This window comes from Rhinolophus hipposideros (assembly GCF_964194185.1).
Source record: "Rhinolophus hipposideros genome assembly, chromosome: 9".
Classification (NCBI taxonomy): domain Eukaryota; kingdom Metazoa; phylum Chordata; class Mammalia; order Chiroptera; family Rhinolophidae; genus Rhinolophus; species Rhinolophus hipposideros.
Window position 1 is genome coordinate 62193775 of NC_138055.1, and position 23188 is coordinate 62216962.

The 23188-nt window shown below is 39.1% G+C and overlaps 1 protein-coding gene across 1 annotated transcript in view; it reads left to right on the top strand.

Moving 5' to 3' along the window:
* Positions 1–23188, top strand: part of TBC1D30 (TBC1 domain family member 30) — a 46401-nt gene that overhangs the window by 9735 nt on the left and 13478 nt on the right. Inside the window, exons 4-8 of the mRNA XM_081061065.1 lie at positions 2538–2663; positions 4351–4536; positions 10564–10732; positions 12648–12816; positions 16696–16801. Of these exons, the coding sequence (XP_080917191.1) occupies positions 2538–2663; positions 4351–4536; positions 10564–10732; positions 12648–12816; positions 16696–16801 (756 nt within the window). The remainder of the gene's footprint in view (positions 1–2537; positions 2664–4350; positions 4537–10563; positions 10733–12647; positions 12817–16695; positions 16802–23188) is intronic.

The following is a 23188-nucleotide window of genomic DNA, read 5'->3' on the forward strand; positions in this document are numbered from 1 at the left end:
AGTGCAGGTTGTGTATTAGAAAATTCCCTCAGCTTCTGTATGTCTGGAAAGGTCTTTATTCCTCCTTCATATCTAAAGGATATCTTTGCTGGATATATTATTCTTGGCTCATAATTTCTCTCTTTCAATTGTTTGAATATTTGGTTCCACTCCCTCCTGGCCTGTAGAGTTTCTGCTGAAAAATCTGATGATAATCTAATGGGCTTTCCTTTGTAGGTTATCGTCTTCTTTTCACTGGCTGCCTTGAGTGTTCTTTCTTTGTCGTTGATTTTAGACAGCTTCAATACAATGTGCCTTGGAGAAGGCCTGTTGGGATTGAGGTAATTAGGTGTTCTATTTGCTTCTTGGATTCAAGGATCCAGTTCTGTTCACAAGTTTGGGAAGTTCTCATCCACAATTTGTTTGAATGTATTCTCTGTTCCCTTCTCTCTTTCTTCTCCTTCTGGTATGCCCATTATTCTTGTATTGTTCTTTCTGATGGAGTCAGAAAGTTTTTGTAGAGTTCTTTCATTTCTTTTAAGTCTCAAGTCTCTTCTTCCATCTGTGTAATTTCCAGGTTTCTATCTTCAATGTCACTGATTCTTTCCTCCATCTGGTCAACTCTACTACCCAAGCTGGTTATTTCATTCTTAATTTCTTCTATTGAGTTCTTAATCTCCAGAAATTCTGTTTGTTTGTTTTTTTAATTTCAATGTCTTTCATAAAATGTTCATGTTGTTCTTTGTGTTTCTGAGTTCATTAAACTGCCTTTCTATGTTTTCTTGCATCTCGTTGAGTTTTTTCAGAACTGCAATCTTGAATTCTCTGTCGTTTAAGTCACATATTTCCATGTCTTTAAGTTCCTTTTCTGGAGACTTTTCACTTTCTTTCTGAGCTGTCTTGTTGCCTTGGTTATTCATGGCAATTACTGATTTATTATTTCTCTTCCTAGACATCTACAGGAGTGACTTCTGCAGCAGGTTGATAGGAAGAGGTCTTTCTTTTGTTTTCCAATACTTGTTGGTAGAGTGTTTTATTTTTTCTCCGACTGCAGCCCTTTTTTTCTCTCTCACACGGTAGTGCTATGTTTTCTCTGCACTATTCCAGCTTCTCACACAATGGGGCGGGGGATTCCCTGGGAGACGGGCTTTTCCTCTGTTAATAGTTCGCCTGGGTCACAGGGCGCAGTTTCTGTGTGGGTATGCGGAGAGCTTTTGAAGTTCCAAAGCTCTTCCTGCACCACATTCAGAGCCCGTATGTTTCAGCAGTTCTATTTACTGCTGCAGGGATCCGCCCAGATACGTGGGGCCAGGGGCGGGGTGAGTTGTGAGAGGGCCCAGAGCAATGGTGGCAACCATGACCACAGCGGTCCTGCTTCCACAGCTCCCTCCCCTTTGCTGGAACTAGTTGGGCTGCAAATCTGTGTCTGTGGTCCACAGTTCTCAGAACAGCAAATATTCTGTTCTTTTCATCTGACACTGCTACTGTTCCACTTCTAGCACTGGGCAGGTGGGGGCGAGCTCTGGGAGGGTAGAGTGGGGGCGGCTAGTCTCAGTGCCTAAGGTTTCCGTTCTCTGCTCAGCAGTGAGGGCTTAAACCACTGTTTTCAGCCTTCTTCCCTCAGTCTTTTCTCCGAGGTTTCTGCCGTGAGCGTTGGGTTCAGCCGTGTTATATGCTGCCCCCTCAGCCCTGTGGGCCGTAAGCAGAGCCCTAGCAGTCTGAGTTCTTCCCTCTCCCGCAGCTGCAGTAGTCCGGGATGCAGCAAGCTTGGAGCATTGAGCTAGGTCTGCGTCCTGCGCCTGTGCAGCTCCGTCTCCACACTTCTCCCTTCCCTCCTTCCATGCTCCTGCGATTCGCCCACCTTTAGGTGAATTCAGTAGTGGGCCTCTTTGTCTTGCCTGTCTGCTGTGCAGGGAGTCCTTTGTGGAGTTATTGTTTTTCAATTAGTTGTAAATTCCAGGGGAGATTTACAGAGGCTCACCTCATGCCGCCATTTTGATGAAGTCCCCAGTGACTCTTTTAAAAAAGTTATTTGTTATGAGAGCTCATCTGTCAGGGTTGTTTTTTTTTTCCACGCGCATGCATGTGTGTGTGTGTGTGTGTATGAGAGAGAGAGAGAGAGAGAGAGGATTTAAAGGCAGAGGCCACTTCATGGTGAAAAAAGGCCCATTCTCCATAAATGACCAGGTGGCTCTTGCCCAAGCATAGACAGCAATTAAGAGCCAAGTATAACAAGCTCATAACATCATGGAGCTAATTCAGTGAACTGAAATAAAATTTGGAAAATATTTTTTGTTTCTTAGCAGTTTCCCTAATGGCTAGATTGTTGCTTGGTACATAGTTGGAACTCAATAAATATGAATTGAAGAATAAATGAAAGGCCCCAATTGGTGCAATTCAGTACAGCAAACTTTTCAATGAGGCCCTTGTGGCTTTATACATGTGGGCTATATCTGGTCTAGGAATAGCTCCCATTTTATTGTTGGATGTAATAACTGTTTCTAATAAAGTTGAAATTATGTGTCTTACTCTAGCATTTTTCTTTATGAATATTTTAGGTTTGGTTGACCTTGGCAGATCATTATTTGCACAGTATAGCCATTGATTGGGACAAAACCATGCGCTTCACTTTCAATGAAAGGAGTAATCCTGATGATGACTCGATGGGAATTCAGATAGTTAAGGTAATGCCACTGAGCTTGGCCTATTGTTCTAACTTAGAAGGCAGATTCTGGGAGCCAGATGTTTCCTGGACAGAGGATCAAGCTTGGCCAGAGGTCTCGATGTCTATATATTTTCTGCTTCCTCATTTTATTAGTTAATGGGGATCTTTAACTATGCCTTGTCTTCATAAATTTGGATGTTGCCAGTAAGAATAAAATGTTTCCACTGACAGTTGACTTACCTTGCTCACATCATAAAAGATTGAAATTCCTTTTTATTCTTTAGTGTGAGTCAGTGCTGTTAACTGGATTTTTTTACATAAGTCGCTGAGAAATTTAAAATTAAGTATATTTCATGTTAGAATAATTGGGCTGTTATTAGGGTCTTCGATAATTTCTTAACTGTCAATTTGTGAAGATAGACTGATTGGTGGGTATACTTTAAACCAGACTGTCAAGGGCTCAAACCATCTGTGGGGGCAGCTGTGGTTTGCCTACCTGAATTATTACAGTTGATTAGATCCTGGTGCCAAAAGCCAAGGATGCTGATTCAGTCTGATCCCACTGTTATTCTCTTACATAAGCCTCTGGCACATGGTTTTTTATTTTATATGAGTACATTACAGTGGAACGCTAAGCTGAGGTTTTAAAAAGAAAGATGTTTTATCTATATTTTGGCCACCATGAGATGGCTAATGTTTTGGCAGATTTCAAGATTTTTTTTTTTCCAGGAGGAAGTACTAACTAAAAGGAGCTACTTTCTGATCTAACTTGGTCTGTTTCAGACAAATGCTAAAAATATGTTATGGAGTTATATCTTGTCTGCTTGAAAAGCCTTTGCATTATCCACATTTCAGCTGTTTATTTGGAATTTCAGAATGTGTTTCTCAGAGCTGAAGTATTCCATATTTGAAATATTTTCTTTCTGCTTAAATTGTGAATTAAGGAATTAAGGAATACACATTTTATAACAATCATGTTATTAAGAGGATCTTTTATTTTCTCATTGAAATGAATGCTATGTCAGTAAAATGACTTCAGTGCATGAAAATTGTAGTATCTGCTTAGAAATAAAATTACAAATATTGTCCTGATTAATATTAATGTTTCTGTCCATTTCACAGAAATTTATACAACAATTAGAATAGAATGATTTTGCTGTTTTGGACAGAATGATTTTTTTGTCTGTCTATAGTACAGGTTGCATTTTTTGCTATTTTGATTTTTCTCCTTAATACTGTTCAGAGTTTTGGTAGCTAAATAGGTATTATATCATTTTTTTGTAGAAAGAAATACTGTTGGCATCTATCATACATGTGTTGAAATGACTTGTTCTATCTGAGACATATTATTAAAATGAACTATCAATTTATATGGAATTATTATGTAATTTTTGTTAATTCTGAGTGCCTATTTGTGTTAATTCAGGAAACATCTTAAGTGGAAAATTTGCCTGACTGTAATTCCTCTTGATGATGTCTTGGCACATTAGAAAACATTAGGAAGAAGAAAACTAAAAAAAATTTGTTTTGGTCTGCGTGTATAAGTTGCGTATGCATTTTTAAAAACTAAAATACATGTTGATAATCTGACTCTCATGCTGAGGCAAATAAATACCTACAGGTTGTTTTTGTTTGTTTTGTTTGGTTTTCTTTGAGAGAGAATATAAGAAGTCATTTAAAAAAATCTTGTTTCCCTGTCATTTTAGGATCTTCACCGCACAGGCTGCAGTTCTTACTGTGGCCAGGAGGCTGAGCAGGACAGGGTTGTGCTGAAGAGGGTCCTTTTGGCCTATGCCCGATGGAACAAGAATGTTGGGTACTGCCAAGGCTTTAACATCCTGGCTGCACTAATTCTGGAAGTGGTGGAAGGCAACGAAGGGGATGCACTGAAAGTGAGTATCAGGCTCCGAGGAAGGAAGCTGAAATTCTTCAGAGAGTGAAATGTTCCACGTCTAATTTGTCTTCCCGATACCCAGTCCTCCCAAGGAGTTTGCTACACCTTGGTAGTCACCCATGATACCATTCCTCCCAGGTTAAGGCCAGGTCAAGTGACCAATTAATGTAGCCGCCAGAAGTGATTATGTTTTTAGTCTCACTTACAAGACATCATATTTTAAAGCAAGTTAAATACTAATTGTATTAATTAATATTAATATTATCCATTGCTGCATAATAAATTATCCACTTACAATAGCAAACGTGTATTACCTTGCAGTTTTGTTGAGATGAATCTGGGCGTGGCTTCACTGGCTGAAAGTCATATCATTGTGGCATTCAAACTGTTGGCTGGGGCTGTGGTCTCATCTGAAGGCTCAATGAGAGCATTCACTCCAGGTGGGCGCATTCACTTCCAAGTTCATTTAGGTGGTTGTTAGCAAGATTTAATTCCTCACGGGTCGTTGGACTGAGGGCCTTAGTTTCTTACTGGCTATTGGTCAGAGGCTTTGTTTAGTTCCTTGCCATGTGAGGCTCTCCATCTCACAACATGGTGGCTGGCATCCCTCAGAGTGAGTGAGAGTAAAAGAGAGTGATTAAGGCAGAAGAGATTAAGTTACAGATTTGTAGCCTAGTATCAGAAGTAACATTTCACCACTTTTGCCATATTCTATTCATTAGAAACCAGTCTCTAGGTCCAGCTCATACTCCAGGCGATGGGCTCATACAAGGGTGTGACTGTTAGGAGGTGGGGATCCCAGGGGTGATGCCTATTCCACCAGTGATGCTTCATTCTGATTGGATCTTATTAGGCTGCTTTATTCTTTCATATCTGAGATGAGGTATGGGGGAGATAGGCTGAAAGTGAATATCTATGATGGAAGATGTTTACATAGAGAAAGGTTATGGAAGGGAATTATATTTATTATCTTTTCATCTTTGATGCCTAGGGCCTTTATTAGTAAAAAAAAAAGTTTCTGGAAACTTTTTGAGATGGGACACTAACAATTTAAGCTTATAGGTCTGCATGTGACTCACTGAGTCACCAGAAATTGTCTTTATGAGAAATGAAGCATTTCAAATGTGGAGGATGGCCACTGCCTTGTTTGCTCAGGGCAAGGTGGGATTGTTCATTCATACTTGAGCTCTCAAACTGCTATTGGTGCAATGCTTTGTGATGGATGTGGATACTTAGTCTTTGTATTCAAGAGCACCTTCCCCCACCCCAATTCTGTGTTTGACTATGGTGAATAACTTCGTGATATTCTCAATCACTGACTAATGTGATATGGAAAAATAAGCAAATGGTCCTCCTGGTTTTATACACGTCATGGTGGAATTAATTATAAATCCATCCTGACATGATCTAAGTCTGTATTCACCCTCTTTCTCTTCCATTCATGTATTTAAGGAAACAGCTTTCAGCTATTTGTTCATCAAATAGGCGGGGGTGGAGGGGGGTGTCAGTGACACATCAAATACATGAGGTTAAAACATTTTTTTAATTAAGAAGCACTTTTTGTTTACTCAGTCTATCCAGTTTTAGTCAAATTTTTTCCACATGTAATTTATAGGACTATAAAATGGGAACTGTTCTGTTGAGAAGCTGGAATAAACAGTGTAGGTTAGGGGGTGGGGTGGAAAGGTTTGGAGAAGGGGATATAATGGCAATCATATCATGAAAGGGCTCAGTGATACTTGAGAAAATAAAAATTCACATGAAAAGGTGGATTTGATAAAACTGAGAAACTGAATATGTGTATTTCTTTCTGCCTCTAAGAAAATGAACTTGGTGGAATGAAATGACATCATCATGGTTTAGGAATTTGGCTAGGCATTTAATATGCAAAGGAAGGTTGGGTTCATGAAGAAACACTTCTGATGCAAAGGAAAATGTTAGGTGTTGGTGTTTTTCTAATAGCTATTTTGGCCTTTGCAAGTTGTAATTATTAGGGAAACATATAGTATATTAGATGTAGGTAAACCATTTTCCTTGCTTTTTTGCACTTACTGTTTTGTCTTAGTAACTGTTTTTCTGAAGCTCTCTCATTATTTATTTGTCTCTTAATTTTTTTTTTTTTTTTTTTTTTTTAGAACAGTCTTAGGTTCATGGCAAACCTGAAAGGAAGGTAGAGATTTTCCGTAATCCCTGGCCCCAACTCCCCACATGCACGTCCTCCATCATTATCAACAGTGTTTATCACTCATCAGAGGGATACATTTGTTAAAATCCATGAACCCACATCAACACATCAATAATTTCCTAAAGTCCATAGTTTACATTAGGGTTTACTCTTGGACTTGTACATTATATGGATTTGGACAAATGTATAATGACATGTATTTATCATTATAACATCATACAGAGTATTTTCTCTGTGCTAAACGTCTTCTGTGCTCCCCCTTTTTCATCCCCCCCACAACCACTGATTCTTTTACTACCTCCATAGTTTTGCCTTTTCTAGGATGTCATAATTGGAATAATAGTATGTAGACTTTTCAGATTGGCTTATTTCACTTAGTAATATGATTTAAGGCCCTTCCATGTCTTTTCATGGCTTGATAGCTTCATTCATTTTAGCACTGAATAATATTCCATTGTCTGGACCTAGAGAACATCTTGGTTGCTTCCAAGTTTTGGCGTTATGAATAAAGTTGCTGTAAAAATATGCATGCAGGTTTTTGTGTGGATATAAGTTTTCATCTCCTTTGGGTAAATACCAGGACTGCAATTGCTGGATTGCATGGTCAGAGTAAACTGGCAAACTATGTTTAGTTTTGTAAGAAACTGCCAAACTGTCTTGCAAAGTGGCTGTACCATTTTGTATTCATACCAGCAATATCTGCGAGTTCCTGTTGCTCTCATCCTTGCCAGCATTTTGTGTTGTCAGCATTCCAGAGTTTGACTATTCTAATAGGTGTGTAGTGGTATCGCGCTGTTTTAATTTGAGTTTCTCTGATGACTATGATGTGGAGTATCTTTTTTGTGTGCTTATTTGCCATCTGTATATCTTCTTTGGTGAAGTTTCTGTTAAGGTCTTTGGTCCATTTCTTAAATCAGGTTGTTCGTTTTCTTATTGTTGAGTTTTAAGAATTCTTTTTATATTCTGGGTGATAGTCTTTTATCAGATGTGTGTTTTGCACATATTTTCTCCCAGTCTGTGGCTTTTTTTCTAATTCACTTGACATCATCTTTCCTAGAGCAGAAGTTTTTATTTTATTTTTTAATCGATAAAGTATATTCTTTTGTAAAGGAAATTGCACAGACAAATCATTAGTTTTTACATAAAAATTTTAAAAAACTGCTTTTTGTGCATAAATTCAAGAAAATTATTTGAGAATGTACTGTTCATATCTGCATAATATTACTGATCTAAACATTATTTTTATTATTGTTTCATTGTTATTCGGAAAAGCATTGAGAAAAAAATGCCATCCTTATTTTCTGTCCATAATACTCAAATGAAAATCTTTCTCAACCTGTTTGAATACTTACACATTCAATTGTACTCTCATTGTGTTCTTGAGGGTGCATTATTTTTTAATTGGGTTCATGACATTTCTCATACATACTTTATCTCTTCATGAAGATAGTAAACTTACAAAAACTCGTGAACCATCCTTTCCATTTCCTATGTATTTCTCCCAAATTCCCACAATATAGTTTTTTAAATTTTTTTTTATTAGTTTCAAGTGCACAAGACAAAGTAATACTTAGACGTTTATCATTTATATCTCTCACTCTGTGTGGACCCCCTTCCCTCATCCACTACCCCTCTGACATCGCACAGAGCCATTATACTTTCACTATCTCTATTCCTAATGCTGTACTCCGCTTCTTGTAAGTATATACATACATATATACATATATATGTAAAACTATAGCTGACATTCACTATTGTTCAGCTTCAGCTTCAGGTGTACAGTGCAGTGATCAGGCATCTACATCTTCCCTGAGGTGGTCTCCCAAATGGGACACGTGTCCGTTGGATACCCTAAAAAATCTTTACAACATTATTGATTACATTCCCCAAATTAATTTCAAAACCCCATGGCCATCTTGTGGTTACCGACTGTTTTCTAATCCCCTCACAGAATTTTTTAATTTTAATGAAGTCTGGCTTATCAAGTATTTCTTTCATGGATCGTGGCTTTGGTGTTGTATTTAGAAAGTCATTCCTATCCCTAAGGTCGTCTATGCTCTTATCATCTAGGAATTTCATTTCATATATTGGTTTTTACACTTAGGTCTCTTTTGAGCCAATGTTTGTGAAGGGTGTAAGGTTTATGTCTAGATTCATGTGTTTGCATTTGGATGTCCTGGTGTTCCAGCACCATTTATTGAAGAGACTATCTTTGCTCTATTGCCATTATTTATTGTAATTTTTAAAGATCTAATGTTTGGTCTTTGAAATACAGTAGTTGGTGGAGTGACATAGCTGATATAAGACATAGCTGGCTCTTGTGATGGCTTTTGACAGAGAATTTCATTGTGTCACAGGAATTCCTATGATAATTTGTCATTTTTTTTCTATAATTTTGAGGGATCATAATTTCTTCATAAAAACACAAGTATCTTTCTTGGTATTATGCAACTTACCCTAGGTGAAAAGTGCAATAATAGACTGTTACCTTTAAGTTTTGCCTTCGTAATCCCATAAATCCCCCTTGTCATCACCCATAGAAGGCAAAGACTACCAGGGCACTCTGCTTGCCTGGAAATCTGCTTTTCCCCTCATGTGGCCTCGGGCACTCCAGGACCTCCTTCGTCCACACAGTTTGAATATATTCCTTTTATTGCTAAGCTCCCATTTCCAGGGGGACGATACATTTCCCTGGTAAATTCTGTCCTACAGAAGATGATACATTTACCTGATAAATTCTGTCCTACAGAAGAAGGCTAAAGCAGCTCCCTGGCCTTCCCAGTCCTGTAATAAAGGCCTAAGGAGGACCTTCTTGAGAGTGTATCCCCACCCTTATTGACTTAGTCAAAACTGTGACCCTAAAAGTAGATATTACAAGCCAGGGATGAGAAGAAAAATGGGCCTTTGGCAGGTCAGGGAGATACATTTTTTGGAATATGGGGTTTTCCGATATGCTGAAAATTAAAATGTGAGACAGCTACTTTCCCACCAACATATATAGGGCCAGCTAGGATTTTGTTCTTAATTTTAGTTTTCTTGTGTTCTAGTGGGGAATGAGCAGGTCTCCTAGGAGGGAGGGCCTATGCACAGCATGCATGCTGACAGGGAATGGACCAGAGATTGACATATAGAACGTGTGTGTTTTGCTAGGGCATTCTAGTGGTTCTTGACATTTTAGAAAAGGTAACACAAATAGAAAAGTCAGAATGAAAATAGTAATTTGAAGAATTTATGGGACAATCTTATGAAAGAAAACCAGATTTTAAAAGTGCCATTTGTTCAAATAAAACCTTGTTACGTTCTCCCAGGAGAGGAAAGTGGACAAAATGCCAACGTGAGTTGTTCTAATAATCTAGGTTGATGGTAAGTGAATTTCAAGACCAGCCTCAGTGAGGGGGTTTTATGACAGGTCAGCTCTTGGTTTTCATGGTAAGGCTGACACGAAGGAGCCAGCATTAAGATTCCTGCTGGCCACTGTTGAAGCCTGTGCTCTGTCCCTTCTCAAAGTGAGGCTGAGGGTTGTTTAATCCCAGCTATTTATGGGGTAGACTCAGGTCTAGCTGTCCATCTAGAAATTGTAGACAGTAGCAGACTTTGGGTCTCAGGTACTTGATGAGTTACTTAGATAATCATGAGTTGCTCAGATAATTACACCACCCACTCTTTACCCAGGTTGGAGATGAGCCTTGAAAATCCAGAACATTTTGGTACTGACACATTTAAAGGATAGCGTGCTTTGGCTAACTATATTTTATCCATTTGAATATGTTTTTTTCTATTTATGACACGTTAGGATACTGGTTTTTATGAAGCAGTCTTGTTCTTTATCTTTTTCTTCAGATTATGATTTACCTTATTGATAAGGTACTTCCTGAAAGCTATTTTGTCAATAATCTCCGGGCATTGTCTGTGGATATGGCCGTCTTCAGAGACCTCTTGAGACTTAAGCTTCCTGAATTATCTCAACACCTGGATATTCTTCAGAGAACAGCAAACAAGGAGAGTGGAGGTAGTGATGATTCAATGCTATTATACCTTAGAAAACATTTTACTTCTCTGATTCCACTGTACATATGAGCCTAAACCTTGAATGGAAATATATGTTTTTAGGTATTTTTATTGATGCGAGTTTGATACAATGAAATAGATTTCTAGAGAATAAACTCAAAACTGAAAATCAAAACATATTGAATCTCTAACTGGTCATAGTTAGGAAGTCATTCAAACACCTGATACTTCATTAGTACCAGATCAGTAACTAACGTGACATATTGTCCTCTAGATGAAGAATGGTATACATGTTTTGCTGTTTAGTTACACTGTTCTAAGCTGGCACCGAACCTATAGGCAGTCTTCAAAACGGAGCTACAAGTACAATTGAGCACAGACTGTGGTTTTTCCTGAACCATTGAGGTTATGGGAGAGTGGAATATGTATTTTCATAAAGTTGTAGGAGATAAAAGCAGTCCTTTGGATTGAAATGTTTAATGTCCCTTTTATTTACTCATGCTAAAGATGTATAGATTTACTTGGGATGAATGGGCCAGTTCTTGCTGGAGAAGGGCTCTTCTGAACCTCCAGGTAGAATCTGAACCCTGAAGGAAGGGTTAAGTAGGGCAGCAGTGGAGACAGCTCTGCAAGCAGCTCTGAGAATCACCACTACCTAGCAGGTATCATCCAGTTTTCTGAAGGACCTGAGCTAGTGCTGTAACTAGAACCACTGCTTGCACTTCCCTGGCTGTTCAGAGTACCAGAAAGAAGACTCAGAAGTTTGTTGTGTTTCCTGTAAATGGTTGCCAGTTACTGACCCACACATTTAAATCTGAGAAAATATTAAGGGATTTTGAGGACCTAATCTGTGATTAAAATATATTGGAAATTTTAGCGACATCTGGTATCTCTAACCGTTTCTTACTAAGTCATTTGAATCATCTTTTCATTTAGTTTGTGTAGTATAATTGTGCACTTGTGGATTTCATAAAGCTTCCAGATAGACCAACCTTGCCTGTCCCACAGTCAGTCACGCTTTATCGGCTCCATGTTTTTTCCCCCCAAATGCTCTACATTTGCTTACAAGGGGTGACCTCAGATTCTAGTCTCTGAACAAAGATAATCCCTTTGTTCATAGGTAAGAAGGATGAAAATAAGTGCAGGAGAACAGATCTCTTTTTGCTTATACTTGGGCAAATGCACATTCTCACCGTAATTTTGAGGAAGGATCAGTCTACATATCTAGATTTTTATATTTCATTAAAATATATACATATGCCATCACCGGAAATGGAAGAGAATGCTATGTTTTTTAGTGAGTTCTGATACTTCAAAGTGAGCTAGATCCCAGATCTTTAAAACTGTGTATAGTTTAGTTCAAAATATTTTACAATTTCATGTTGTTTAATCTCTAAATATTTTGGGCTTTTCTAGCTATCTTTCTGTAATTTATTTCTAGTTTAATTCCATTGTAAGGTCTCTGAACTATGTAATAATTTAAGAAGTAGACAAGTAATTCCTAATGAGAAATTTTATTTTTATCAGCAGCATTTGAATAAAAATGGGCTTAATGAGATTTTGAAAATTGGCTTTTGCTTTCAAGAGACTAAAATCCTTCCGTTTCATCCTATTTTGGTGAGGAAAACATTCTCCTTAATTTTCAGCACTTCACAAATAGTAGAACTAAATTCAATTTTAGGTTAAGATTTTTGAAATATCATAAAGAATTCGTAAAGTTCATATTATTGAGATTTCTATTAAACACACCTATGTTCTTTAAGAAAAAGGGAGGGAAAAGAAAGAACCAGAATTTAGTGACATAAACAAATCAATCAATAAATGGGTAACATTTGAGTGGACATGAAAGACTGAGAATATTTTTATAACTTGAAATTTGTCAATTCTGAAGAAAGGTAGTGTTTGTTTTATTTCAGGTGGATATGAGCCCCCACTTACGAATGTCTTCACGATGCAGTGGTTTCTGACACTCTTCGCTACATGCCTTCCTAACCATACCGTTTTAAAGATTTGGGATTCGGTCTTCTTTGAAGGTTCGGAAATCATCCTAAGGGTGTCGCTGGCTATCTGGGCAAAATTGGGAGAGTAAGTGATTTCCCCCTTCTGTTCTGTTCTGTTGTGTTGGGGCCTTGAGCAATTTGTGTGCTCTAACATGGAAAGCATCGATATTTAAGTGTGAGGAAAAGAGAAAATTGTGAACTTTGTGCGATTGCTTTCACCTTCTGAAATCTCAGCTGGCTCATTCTTGATTGTTGGAGGCAGACGGAATCTAGTATTTTAGAGGAGGCTTTTTCAGGCCGCTAATTCTCCCCCTCCTTCTCAGTGCTAGTGTCCTGGCTGGGTTTACTTTTTGTCCACATCTCTCTGGACACTCATTGGGAAGAGGGAGAGGAACTTAAATGAAAGAGGAACTAGAAGGTCTGTAAAGGAGTAGGTGGATTTTGTTGGCTAATATCACAATTTGAATTATGTTTGAATCTTTAGTATTTATTTTGTTCTCCCTTTCAGGGCTATGATCAAATTTACGAGATAATATGTATAAGGTATCTAGCATGGTGCTTGGTACACAGGCAATAGAATGTATGGAGCTTCTTTCCTTTCATCAAGAATGAATTTTATGTGGAAATATATTAAAACCAAATACATTACCAAATAGATTTTACTTAATTTTTTTTAATGTATTGCTTTTTAAAAAAATTTGGGGGGAACATTGTGTTTTTCCAGGACCCATCAGCTCCAAATCAGGTCGTTGTTTTCAATCTAGTTGTGGAGGGTGCAGCTCACTGGCCCATGTGGGAATCGAACTGGCAACCTTGGTGTTATGAGCACTGTGCTCTAACCAACTGAGCCAAGGGGCCGCCCCAGGTTTTACTTACATTCTTTACTAGTAGCAGGGATGAATAAACTAGGGTATTTTCACCTATCACGAATATGCAAGTATTATGAGTGTTACCTTAAAATTCTACGCTTTCAGAAATGGAAGAAATATTAGGATAAAATTGTCATAGTTAACATACGATATGGAGATGTTTTTAATGGTTTCTTTCCTAGAGTTATAAATGACTTGAATGCATACCCATAATAGACAACATGTCAGAAAACTAATAAATTACTGCCAGAGTTTTGTTTTAAAAACCTTTTAAGTAGCCTTTTTGTTTATGATAAGTTGTTTCCTAGGAGACTTGCAGCTTTTTTTGTGTTTTGCAAGAGAGATCCATCAACTACCATTTCAGGGATTAAAACAAAATCATTATTGTGTGCAAGCATTTTAGAAGATCACCTAGCTCCTGTGCCTTTGTTTTATGATACATCGCTTTTCAGTTAGGCAAACAAATTCATCTGTGGGGATTTAATTCTCTTTTTCTATTTACTTATCTTTTTCACTTTTCCCCAATGTTGACCTTTTTTTGTAGTCATGTGTTTCCAACCATCTTTACATCTTGTAAGCTTTTTGAGCTTTGATAGTTCCTCTGTGTGTGATAGTCCAGTTACTGATTAACCAGTGTATAGGATTAAATTAGTAACGCACTTTCGTGTATGCTTACTCAATTATAGTCATCTTTGTGTTGCTTCTTAATTATGTGGCAGGAGGAGAAGTGGCGATTCTGGTTTTATTCCCATCTACCCATTATCTATAGGATCATAATTTATTTGTACGGTCATCCCAAAGATGTTACACTGTTGAAATAATAAGAGCTATGCTTAAAATCCAATATTCATTGAGTGCTTGCAATGGACAGGCATTGCTCTAAGCACTTCAGATGTAAAATTAACACATTTACTACTCACCATCATCCTATGAAGCAGGTCCTGTTATTATCCCCATTTTATAGGTGTGAGAACTGAGGTACAGAGAAGGTAAGTAAATTGCTCAAAGTAACCCCATTAAAAAGTAGAAAGGCCTGAATTTGAACCCAGATATTCTGCCTCTAAAATTTGTGTTTTTAATAATGTGAATCTACTAATAATAAATGACTACTGTTTATGCAATTCAGGGATATATGAATCAGACTTGTAGAATTTTAAATGTTTCAGAGTCTTTGGTCATTATAATTCTACATGTTTTGAGTATGCAACTTGTTAAATGAAAGGGAAGGCAACCAACATACACCATTAAGTGCCTATAGTCTGTCATTATTTTAGGTAGTTTAAACATATTATCTCATTCGAGTCTCCCTATAAACCTGTGGAGTACGTAGGGTTATTCTCCATGTCTTTTCAAATGAGAAAACTACCCCAGGAAGATTAATTAACAAGTTCAAGGTCACACAAATAATGAGTGGCAGAGCTGGAACTTAATCCTGGATCTTTCTGATTCCGGTGCCTATAATCTTCTCCACAAACTTTTCATTGGAAAAATCATAAACAGCATATAGGGAATCTCCAGTTTATGTATATCTGAGTAACATATGTGCCTTCCATATGGTTATCCATGGAACCTCTTCTTTCACCTTGCTTCTGCAACTTGGAATTCCTTCCTCTCACGCACACCAAGGGTCCTTTTAGAATATGTAAGTTGTAGACCATCATCTCACCTTCACTGGCATCTCTTTCGTGTCCTTTCTCCTCTGACCCTACTGCTTTGGCTCGCTCCCTCATTATCTCATGCCTGGCTCGTCTTGGTGTAGTTTCCTTGGTCTCCCCATCATACCCACACTTGCCATGCCACCGCTAGTCCAACCTTGCCAAGGGCAAATCTGTTCCCACACTCCTTATTAAGAGCCTTTCCGTGACTCTTGCCCTAAAGGGGCTCAGCTGGCAGGTGAGGCCTTTGTGGTCCTCTCTCAGCAGCTTTCTACCCTTAGCTCTCACTGACTCCCTCTGGCCGTGCTGTCTCCCCGCTCTGGTCATGTGGAGCTACTTGCAGATCCCTCGGTAGGTCCTGCTGTCCCCTGCAGCCACGCCTTCGGAATGCATGTTCCTCCTTGTCAACCTGGAGAATATTTTTCAAAACTCATCTGAAGCATTATTTCTCTTCCTCACCCCCCCACCCTCCAGGGTAAACTAACCACTTTTCTGTTTATGCCCACATGCTGCTCTGTATTTTTGTAATAACGTTTCAACAATTTATTTCATTTATTTAGTTACATGATTGTGGTAATTGGATTGCAGTAGCACTCCAAAGCCTGAAGTTTTTCCATCATCATAATTTTGGGGGGAATGGCTCTATTGAAATCTCCCAATATTAGTATATGTCAAAGTATATCTCTTGTGGTTGATGGGCAAATAAACTCATCCTACTACACAAAGGACGTCATAGTAGATAAAACAAATACATAGAGGTCTTTGCTTTGGACAACTCCTTTTTCCTCTTCTGCAAGAAGAATTAAAGTCTATCCTACCTCACAGGTTGCCAGGTGGCAGAGTCTTTATTTACATGTAGAACCAAATGCAAGAAGCAGGGTGTAATCTCCAACTAGCAGCAGTGCCCTGAAAAGAACTGAAAAAATTCTGCCTGTGAAAACATCCTGTGGACTGATGAAATATGCAGATAATGTTCTTGTATTTCTCATCTTTTCCTTCTACTGGGGTTTGGTTTCAGTCTATCAGTGATACCACACTTTGTAGATTAAGAGCAACAGAGTCCCTACTGGGGATAATTGTTCTTCATATCCAATTTCATGGTTGTGATTTCTGATCAGTGGTGGGTATTCTGGTGTGTAAAATGTGTCATGTGGAAGCAATAAAGTTTCCACTGGTGGGACTGTCAGGTTGGGGAGCAGTGAAGGGAAGATGGGAACTCATCCTGTAATAAGCACCTCTAAGGTGCCATTGGTAATTTTTATCTTTTCTCACATACAGCAGGCTGTGCTGTGAGTGTGTCCTAGGAGTTTGATTTCTGTTGATTGCTAACTTGATTGACTTGATGGCAAGAAGCAACATATCTGGTTGTACCTGCAGCATATACCCGATCCACAGTATGAGCTCCAATACAAATTCCTCGTTCTGTCGTTTCTTTACCAGGCATATAGAATGTTGTGAAACAGCAGACGAATTCTACAGCACCATGGGGCGCCTTACTCAGGAGATGCTGCAGGACGATCTTCTGGAAAGCCATGAACTCATGCAGGTGAGTGGGGAGCACAGCCCTGCCTGGCTCCGGGCACCCCAGGTACCGTGGGAACCAGCCGTGCCAGAGTAGCAGTCTTGGAAAAGTATTTGGCCAGCCCTCAGATTGAGTTTTTCAATTGATCGAGAGTCTATAGATAATTTGATAAGAATCTTAACTATGTCACAAGAGGACAGAAGAAACGAATAATGGATATTTGTTGTGACTTTCATTCAAATTGTGTTGCTTAAGAATCATGAGGTCCATCCATGTTGCTGCAAACGGTAATATTTCCTTCTTCTTTATGGCTGCGTGATACTCCATGTGTAAATTTACCATAGTTTCTTAATCCAGTTGTCTACTGATGGGCATTTTGGTTGCATCTGAAACTGATAAAAAAAAAAGAAAAAAAAAGAATCATGAGGTGCAATACAAAAGGAAATTTAAAAAAAAAAACTGAAAAAACCCTCAAATCACCAGATGCTTATTCTGAATCTGATGCTTAGGTTTCTTAAGGGGAGACTTGTGGGGTGAAATAATTATTTTGGGGGAGGAATTATTGAGGATAAAAAGGTGATTCTAATCAGCATTTTGATTTGCTTTGCCCACATTTCCAACTCATATTATGTATGAATCATAAATTTCAATATGAATGGCTTGAAGGCTTTTGTTATTTTCTAGTATGTTACTCTCTCAATATTATATTTACCAAGTCACTGAACTCTACAGTGAGTATAGAAAAGAGCAGATATGTTAACACTCTCTCTTCCATTAGGTTCTATAATGTAATTATCTTCATTCTCCTTTCATGCTTCTGACTTCTCTTTCTGGTTCTTCTTCTTCCTTCCCACTGACCAACTGTGGGTCTTTCCAAGGTTATCCTTAGGCCTTCGTTCATTCCTTCTCTGTCATTTCTCTCTTCTTTTTCTTGGTTTCATCATTTACCTTTATGTTGGATTCCATGTCTGAGGTCATTTTTGTGGGCTGGCACCTAGTCAGCAGGTTAGAAAACAAACACTCAGCCCCAAATTTCGGGCTTACAAAGTGTTGGGCTTCAATTCCTCTGCTCATTTCCCCACACCCGCAGCTCCTTCTCAGAATCCCTTACATTTGGCAGACGGTTACCCAATTTATTGAGAATGTCGACCACTTGAGGTAACGTCCCTGAACATTCATATCTTTTATTTCAACTTCTCTTTGTATCCTCATCTCTTCTTTTTTTTTTTTTTTTTAAGATTTTATTGGGAAGGGGAACAGGACTTTATTGGGGAACAGTGTGTACTTCCAGGATTTTTTTCCAAGTCAAGTGGTTGTCCTTTCAGTCTTAGTTGTGGAGGGCGCAGCTCAGCTCCAGGTCCAGTTGCTGTTGCTAGTTGCAGGGGGCGCAGCCCACCATCCCTTGTGGGAGTCGAACCAGCAACCTTGTGGTTGAAAGGATGCGTTCCAACCAACTGAGTCATCCAGGAGCTCAGCGGCAGCTCAGCTCAAGATGCCATGTTCAATCTTAGTTGCAGGGCTCGTTGCCCACCATCCCTTGCGGGATTCGAGAAATCGAACTGGCAACCTTGTGGTTGAGAGCCCACTGGCCCATGTGGGAATCGAACCGGCAGCATTCGGAGTTAGAAGCATGGAGCTCCAACCGCCTGAGCCACCGGGCTGCCCCTCATCTCTTCTTTATTCCTTCCTGTGTACCTCAGAGGAGGACGTGTTCTATCTGATCCCGACATCTGTGCTCGATTTCACCTCCTCCCACATTGCCGTTGCTTCATCTCTCATTCTCTCTCTTGGAGGGGAGTGCCTTTTATTGCGCTGCTCTGTATGCCAGGTCCATACATGGCATTTTCCATAGATGCGGTCCTTTCAACCCTACAGAACTGTCTGATTCATATGCCTAAAGCAGGACTCTGACATATCATCCCTTCTCCCTCACTCTTGAAACGTCAATGGCTCTTCACTGCCTACAGAGCAGAGCATGGATTTCTCTGCTTACCACCCAGTGCTCTTGACTCTCTGTGTTAACTTGTAAGCTTATCTTTGCAGCCGTACTTCCTCTTCCTCCCTTTTGTATCCTTGACCTCTTTTAGTCAAGTCAAACTATCTTCCATGTTCCCAGAGATGCCTGGGGAGATGCCTCCTCTGTACCTTTGCTCTTTCTGCTCAGTCTTTCTCTTCTGCCTTCACATGTTTAAGACCTGCCTCCTTATGGAAGTTCTAGTTCAGCTGTCATTTCCTCTATGAAACATTCTCTGATAGTCTCAACTAAAACAAACTCCCATTTATTTGAATCACCACCACGTTTTCTTTGTACCTCTCTGGTGAGCATTTGTCTCTACTGTGTGCTGGGACTCTTATTTCCTCAGTGGTATTTTAAGTTCCTTGAGGACAGGGACTATGATTTGCTCATAGTATGTAGCACTTGACCTGTTTCTAGAGGTGCTCAATATGTGTATCAGTTCATTGAGCAAACATCTATTGAGTGTGTGATTCGTTTTCTGCCTTCTCTTTTTCAATAAATGACTGCCGAATTAAACAACATTCACAGATAATGACCCTCCTTCCAGTTCCCTCTGCTCTAATCCAGTCAGCATTTTGCTGCCAGGGTAACAGTCCGCACTTACTGTTTGGCCATTTCACTGTTTTTCATGAAACCTTCAGTGCTTCCTTGTTATTAACTAGAGTAAATAAAATGCTTCAGTCTAGTTTCCTAGGCCCTGTATTAACTTCTACAAATATTTATTTACTATCTCTATATGTCAGAAGCCTTCCTTGAGGGAATTAATGTCTGATTTTACCTTTGAAGACGGATAGTAGTTGGTCAGGCTCTGTGTGAGTGTGTGTATACATGCGTGTGCACATGCGTGTGCACATAGACACAGGTGCACACACATTCCAGGGTGTGTGTGTGTGTATGTGTTGGAGGCAGTGGTACAGAGCAGAGAGGGAATTCCTGGTTGAGAGGGCAGCATGAGCAAAGCCACGGCAGTGGAAACCTTTATGGTGTATGAAGGAAACTACAAGGAATTTGGTTTTCCGGGTTGGGTTATGGAAGACCACAAACCATTACAAGGAACTTGGATGTGATCTTTTAGGTCAGTTGGGAAATATGCTTGCTGGAGTTGTAGGGCTTCTGTGGAGCCTTTGGAAAGGGAAAAAAGACCAGCTGTGGAGCTGTGGACCTGAAAGCTTTTTTTTTTTTAAACATTTCCAAAGGACTTTTTTTTAAATCATTTTTTTCTTTAATTTTATTGGGGAATATTGCGGAAGAGTGTGTTTCTTCAGAGCCCCTCAGCTCCAAGTCATTGTCCTTCAGTCTAGTTGTGGAAGACGCAGCTCAGCTCCAAGTCCAGTTGCCGTTTTCAATCCTTAGTTGCAGGGGGCGCAGCCCACTATCCCATGTGGGAATCGAACCGGAAACCTTGTTCTTGAGAGCTCATGCTCTAACCAACTGAGCCATCTGGCTGCCCCCAACCTGAAAGCTTTTAAGGAGAGGAGGTAAATGGTCTGATTTGTTTCTTATATCGAGTACATGGACAGGTCTGTGATAGGTGGACTTGAAGTGGTCAGGTCTGAGAGCAGTGAGCAGGCAGTGAAGGGTAGTAACAAGAATGGAACAGAGACAATCCTTAGAAGGTGAAATTGGCAGGACTTGGTCACAGAAAATGGATATGGTGTCAGGGAGAAAGAACCAGAGGAGACAAGGGCAACCTGAATGTTTCTGGCTTAGGAAGACGAGGATGAATTCGTGGGGAAGGTTAAATTTATTTTCAGACAGGTTGCATTGGAGGTTCGCTTTGGCCACCCTGTTTCTTACCTGTCCAAAGGTATTTCTCATTACGTCACAACCAGAACCTACTGCACTGGGCATAGGAGCTCTGTTCCTGCCCTCCTCTTAGTCTATGTGCATTCCTGGGAGAGGGCTTGACGTTCCCTCTGACACTCTGTCTGTGAACGTCCTATCCACCCACCTGGCTCCTACTCAATCTGTTTTCTTCCCCATCCCCACACAGCTTCTGTTATCTCAGCCCTCACTGATGACATCTCCGGTACTCCTCCAGTACTTAAAAAATTTTCAACAATTGATTAAATGCTAATTACAGATTATTTTATATTGTTGGTATTTTTTCAAATATGTTAATCTTATTTCTCTACTGATGTAGCAAGTTCCTTAATGATACCGTGTTACACCGAAAAGAAGACCTACCCTGAAAATAAGCCCCAGTTAAAATTGTCAGTTAGACAGATGTGTTTAGTACATTATGACGATGTTCCAGAAGAAGATGACATGACTGTATTTGAATACATGTAGGTTGTTGTACATGAAAAAATAAGACATCCCCTGAAAATACGCTCTGATGTGTCTTTTGGAGCAAAAATTAATATAAGACCGGGTCTTATTTTGGGGGAAACATGGGAGGAGCCTCTTATTATTCTGCATCTTCATAACACCCAATGTAGTGCTAAGAATACATCTGATTGCTCCATGAATGCACAGAATTATGGTACATTAGAACTTGAGGCAGTGGTTTTTAAACTTGATTGTGTAGAAGAAACATCTCAGGAGTGCATTAAAATGCAGGCATTTGGTCCATGGGTGGTTCTGAGGCAGACGGCTTTTAAACAACACTTAGAGAAACTCTGGTTTAAAAAAAAGCTTAAAGATCAACTAACCTATGTAATGCTGTCACTTTACAGAGAAGAAACTAAGACTTCAAGAGCAAGCATCTTGCCAGTTTCTTAGGTGGTCTAGTGGCAGATCGAGGACTGGAACCCAAATCCCCGACTCCTGGCCTAGTGATTTTTTCCACCACCCAACACACTGCTTTCACCTTATTCAAAACATATTTTTCTAAAAGCCGAAATCCTCTCTAGAAGAATAAGGCAACATCTTATTTCATTTAAAGTTCAAACATTGCCAGAATGAATGAGAGATATGTTGAGATACACCTGCCATCATTATCCTCTAGGAATTTCCAACCTTAGGTATTAGGGGAAAAGAGAACCACCTCATTTCTCTGCTATCAGAGAATCCTAGAGGGAAAAATGTGGGCTATGGCTTGATTGATTAGATTCCATCCTTGTAGCATTTCTCCTGCCAAAGAAAACATCTGGCTGAAGATAAACTGAGCTTAATTTTATACAACTTATGTTTTCATGTTTCTCATAAAAGCATGTCAATAATGAAAAAAATACATAATTCCTTTTCAGCGGTATCTAAATATAAATGTCTATGTGAGTGTGTGTTGGTAGTTAGAATAGTAAATAGATGTGTTGGTTTTTCCCTGGCATCACAGAATATTAAGGAGAGAAATGCTGAATGCCATTTCAAGCCACTCTCTTTTCTGTATTCACTCTTTTTAAAAAAATTAATGGCTGTGATCCAGTTATGGTGGACCTTAAATCTGTCAGCAAACCTGAAGTGGCTCCAGATGAAAAATGTGGACTGCATGTCAAGTTTTTTATTTTTGAGCTAAAGAGATGAAAGGATTCTCCCTGTTTGGTCTTCCCCATTTCTTTCAATTCTGAGTACCAGACACAAAATAATCTGTTTTTCTCCCCCTTTTAAATCACATCACTTTTTTTTTTATTATTATTAACAGTGGCTATTTTTAAAAAAATGATAGTGTTAGAGAAAGATTGTATACATAGATGTCAGTCAGACTTTTCACAGTCTCTCATAATTCTTTGACAGCAATATGAAAAAAGTTAGTTAGATGTGATTATTAGAAGGGTTCGTAGGTGCTTAGAAAAACTGAACCCAAGGTGCTTGTCAGTAATTTACTGTTTCCTGGTGGAGCTGTCATGTGTCACAAGGCGGAACCTATCCTTGGACTGTTCACTCTTTTCCATCTGTGATGGGGTGGAAATTATAAGGATGTGAATGCTTATTCAATAGAAGAATAATGTTTGATTAATTAGTGCTGTCAAAAATCGAAACCATCTGCCTTGCAAAATAGAACGTGCTGGAAGTATTTAAGTAGCACCTTTATGACCATCTGTTGGAGATGGTTTAGAGGGAACTCCTGCTTGGGAAGGAGGTTAAACTAAATTATGTTTAAATTCTTTCCTAACCCTCAGATTCTATTAGTGTACCATATTTTGGCTTTAAGATGATTAGTAAAATTTCTTTCTTGGAGTAGGTTGCAAATCCCTAACTTACAAAGTTGCAAACGAACTTCTCAGGTACCCTCGCGCTGTGGTGATAAGTCTCCCTGGCGCCAGGGAGACTTAATGTTCATGGGATAAACATACCTTCAGATACGTGAGACCGTCAAATAAATGCGTGATGCGAAGAAGTAAACATTTGTTTCAGGAACACTAATTTCTTCTTTGAAGGACTAAATAGTAAATAATAGAGAAAGGAAGAGCAGAAATAATAAATGAAAGCTCAATGGAGACAATTTTCTTTTT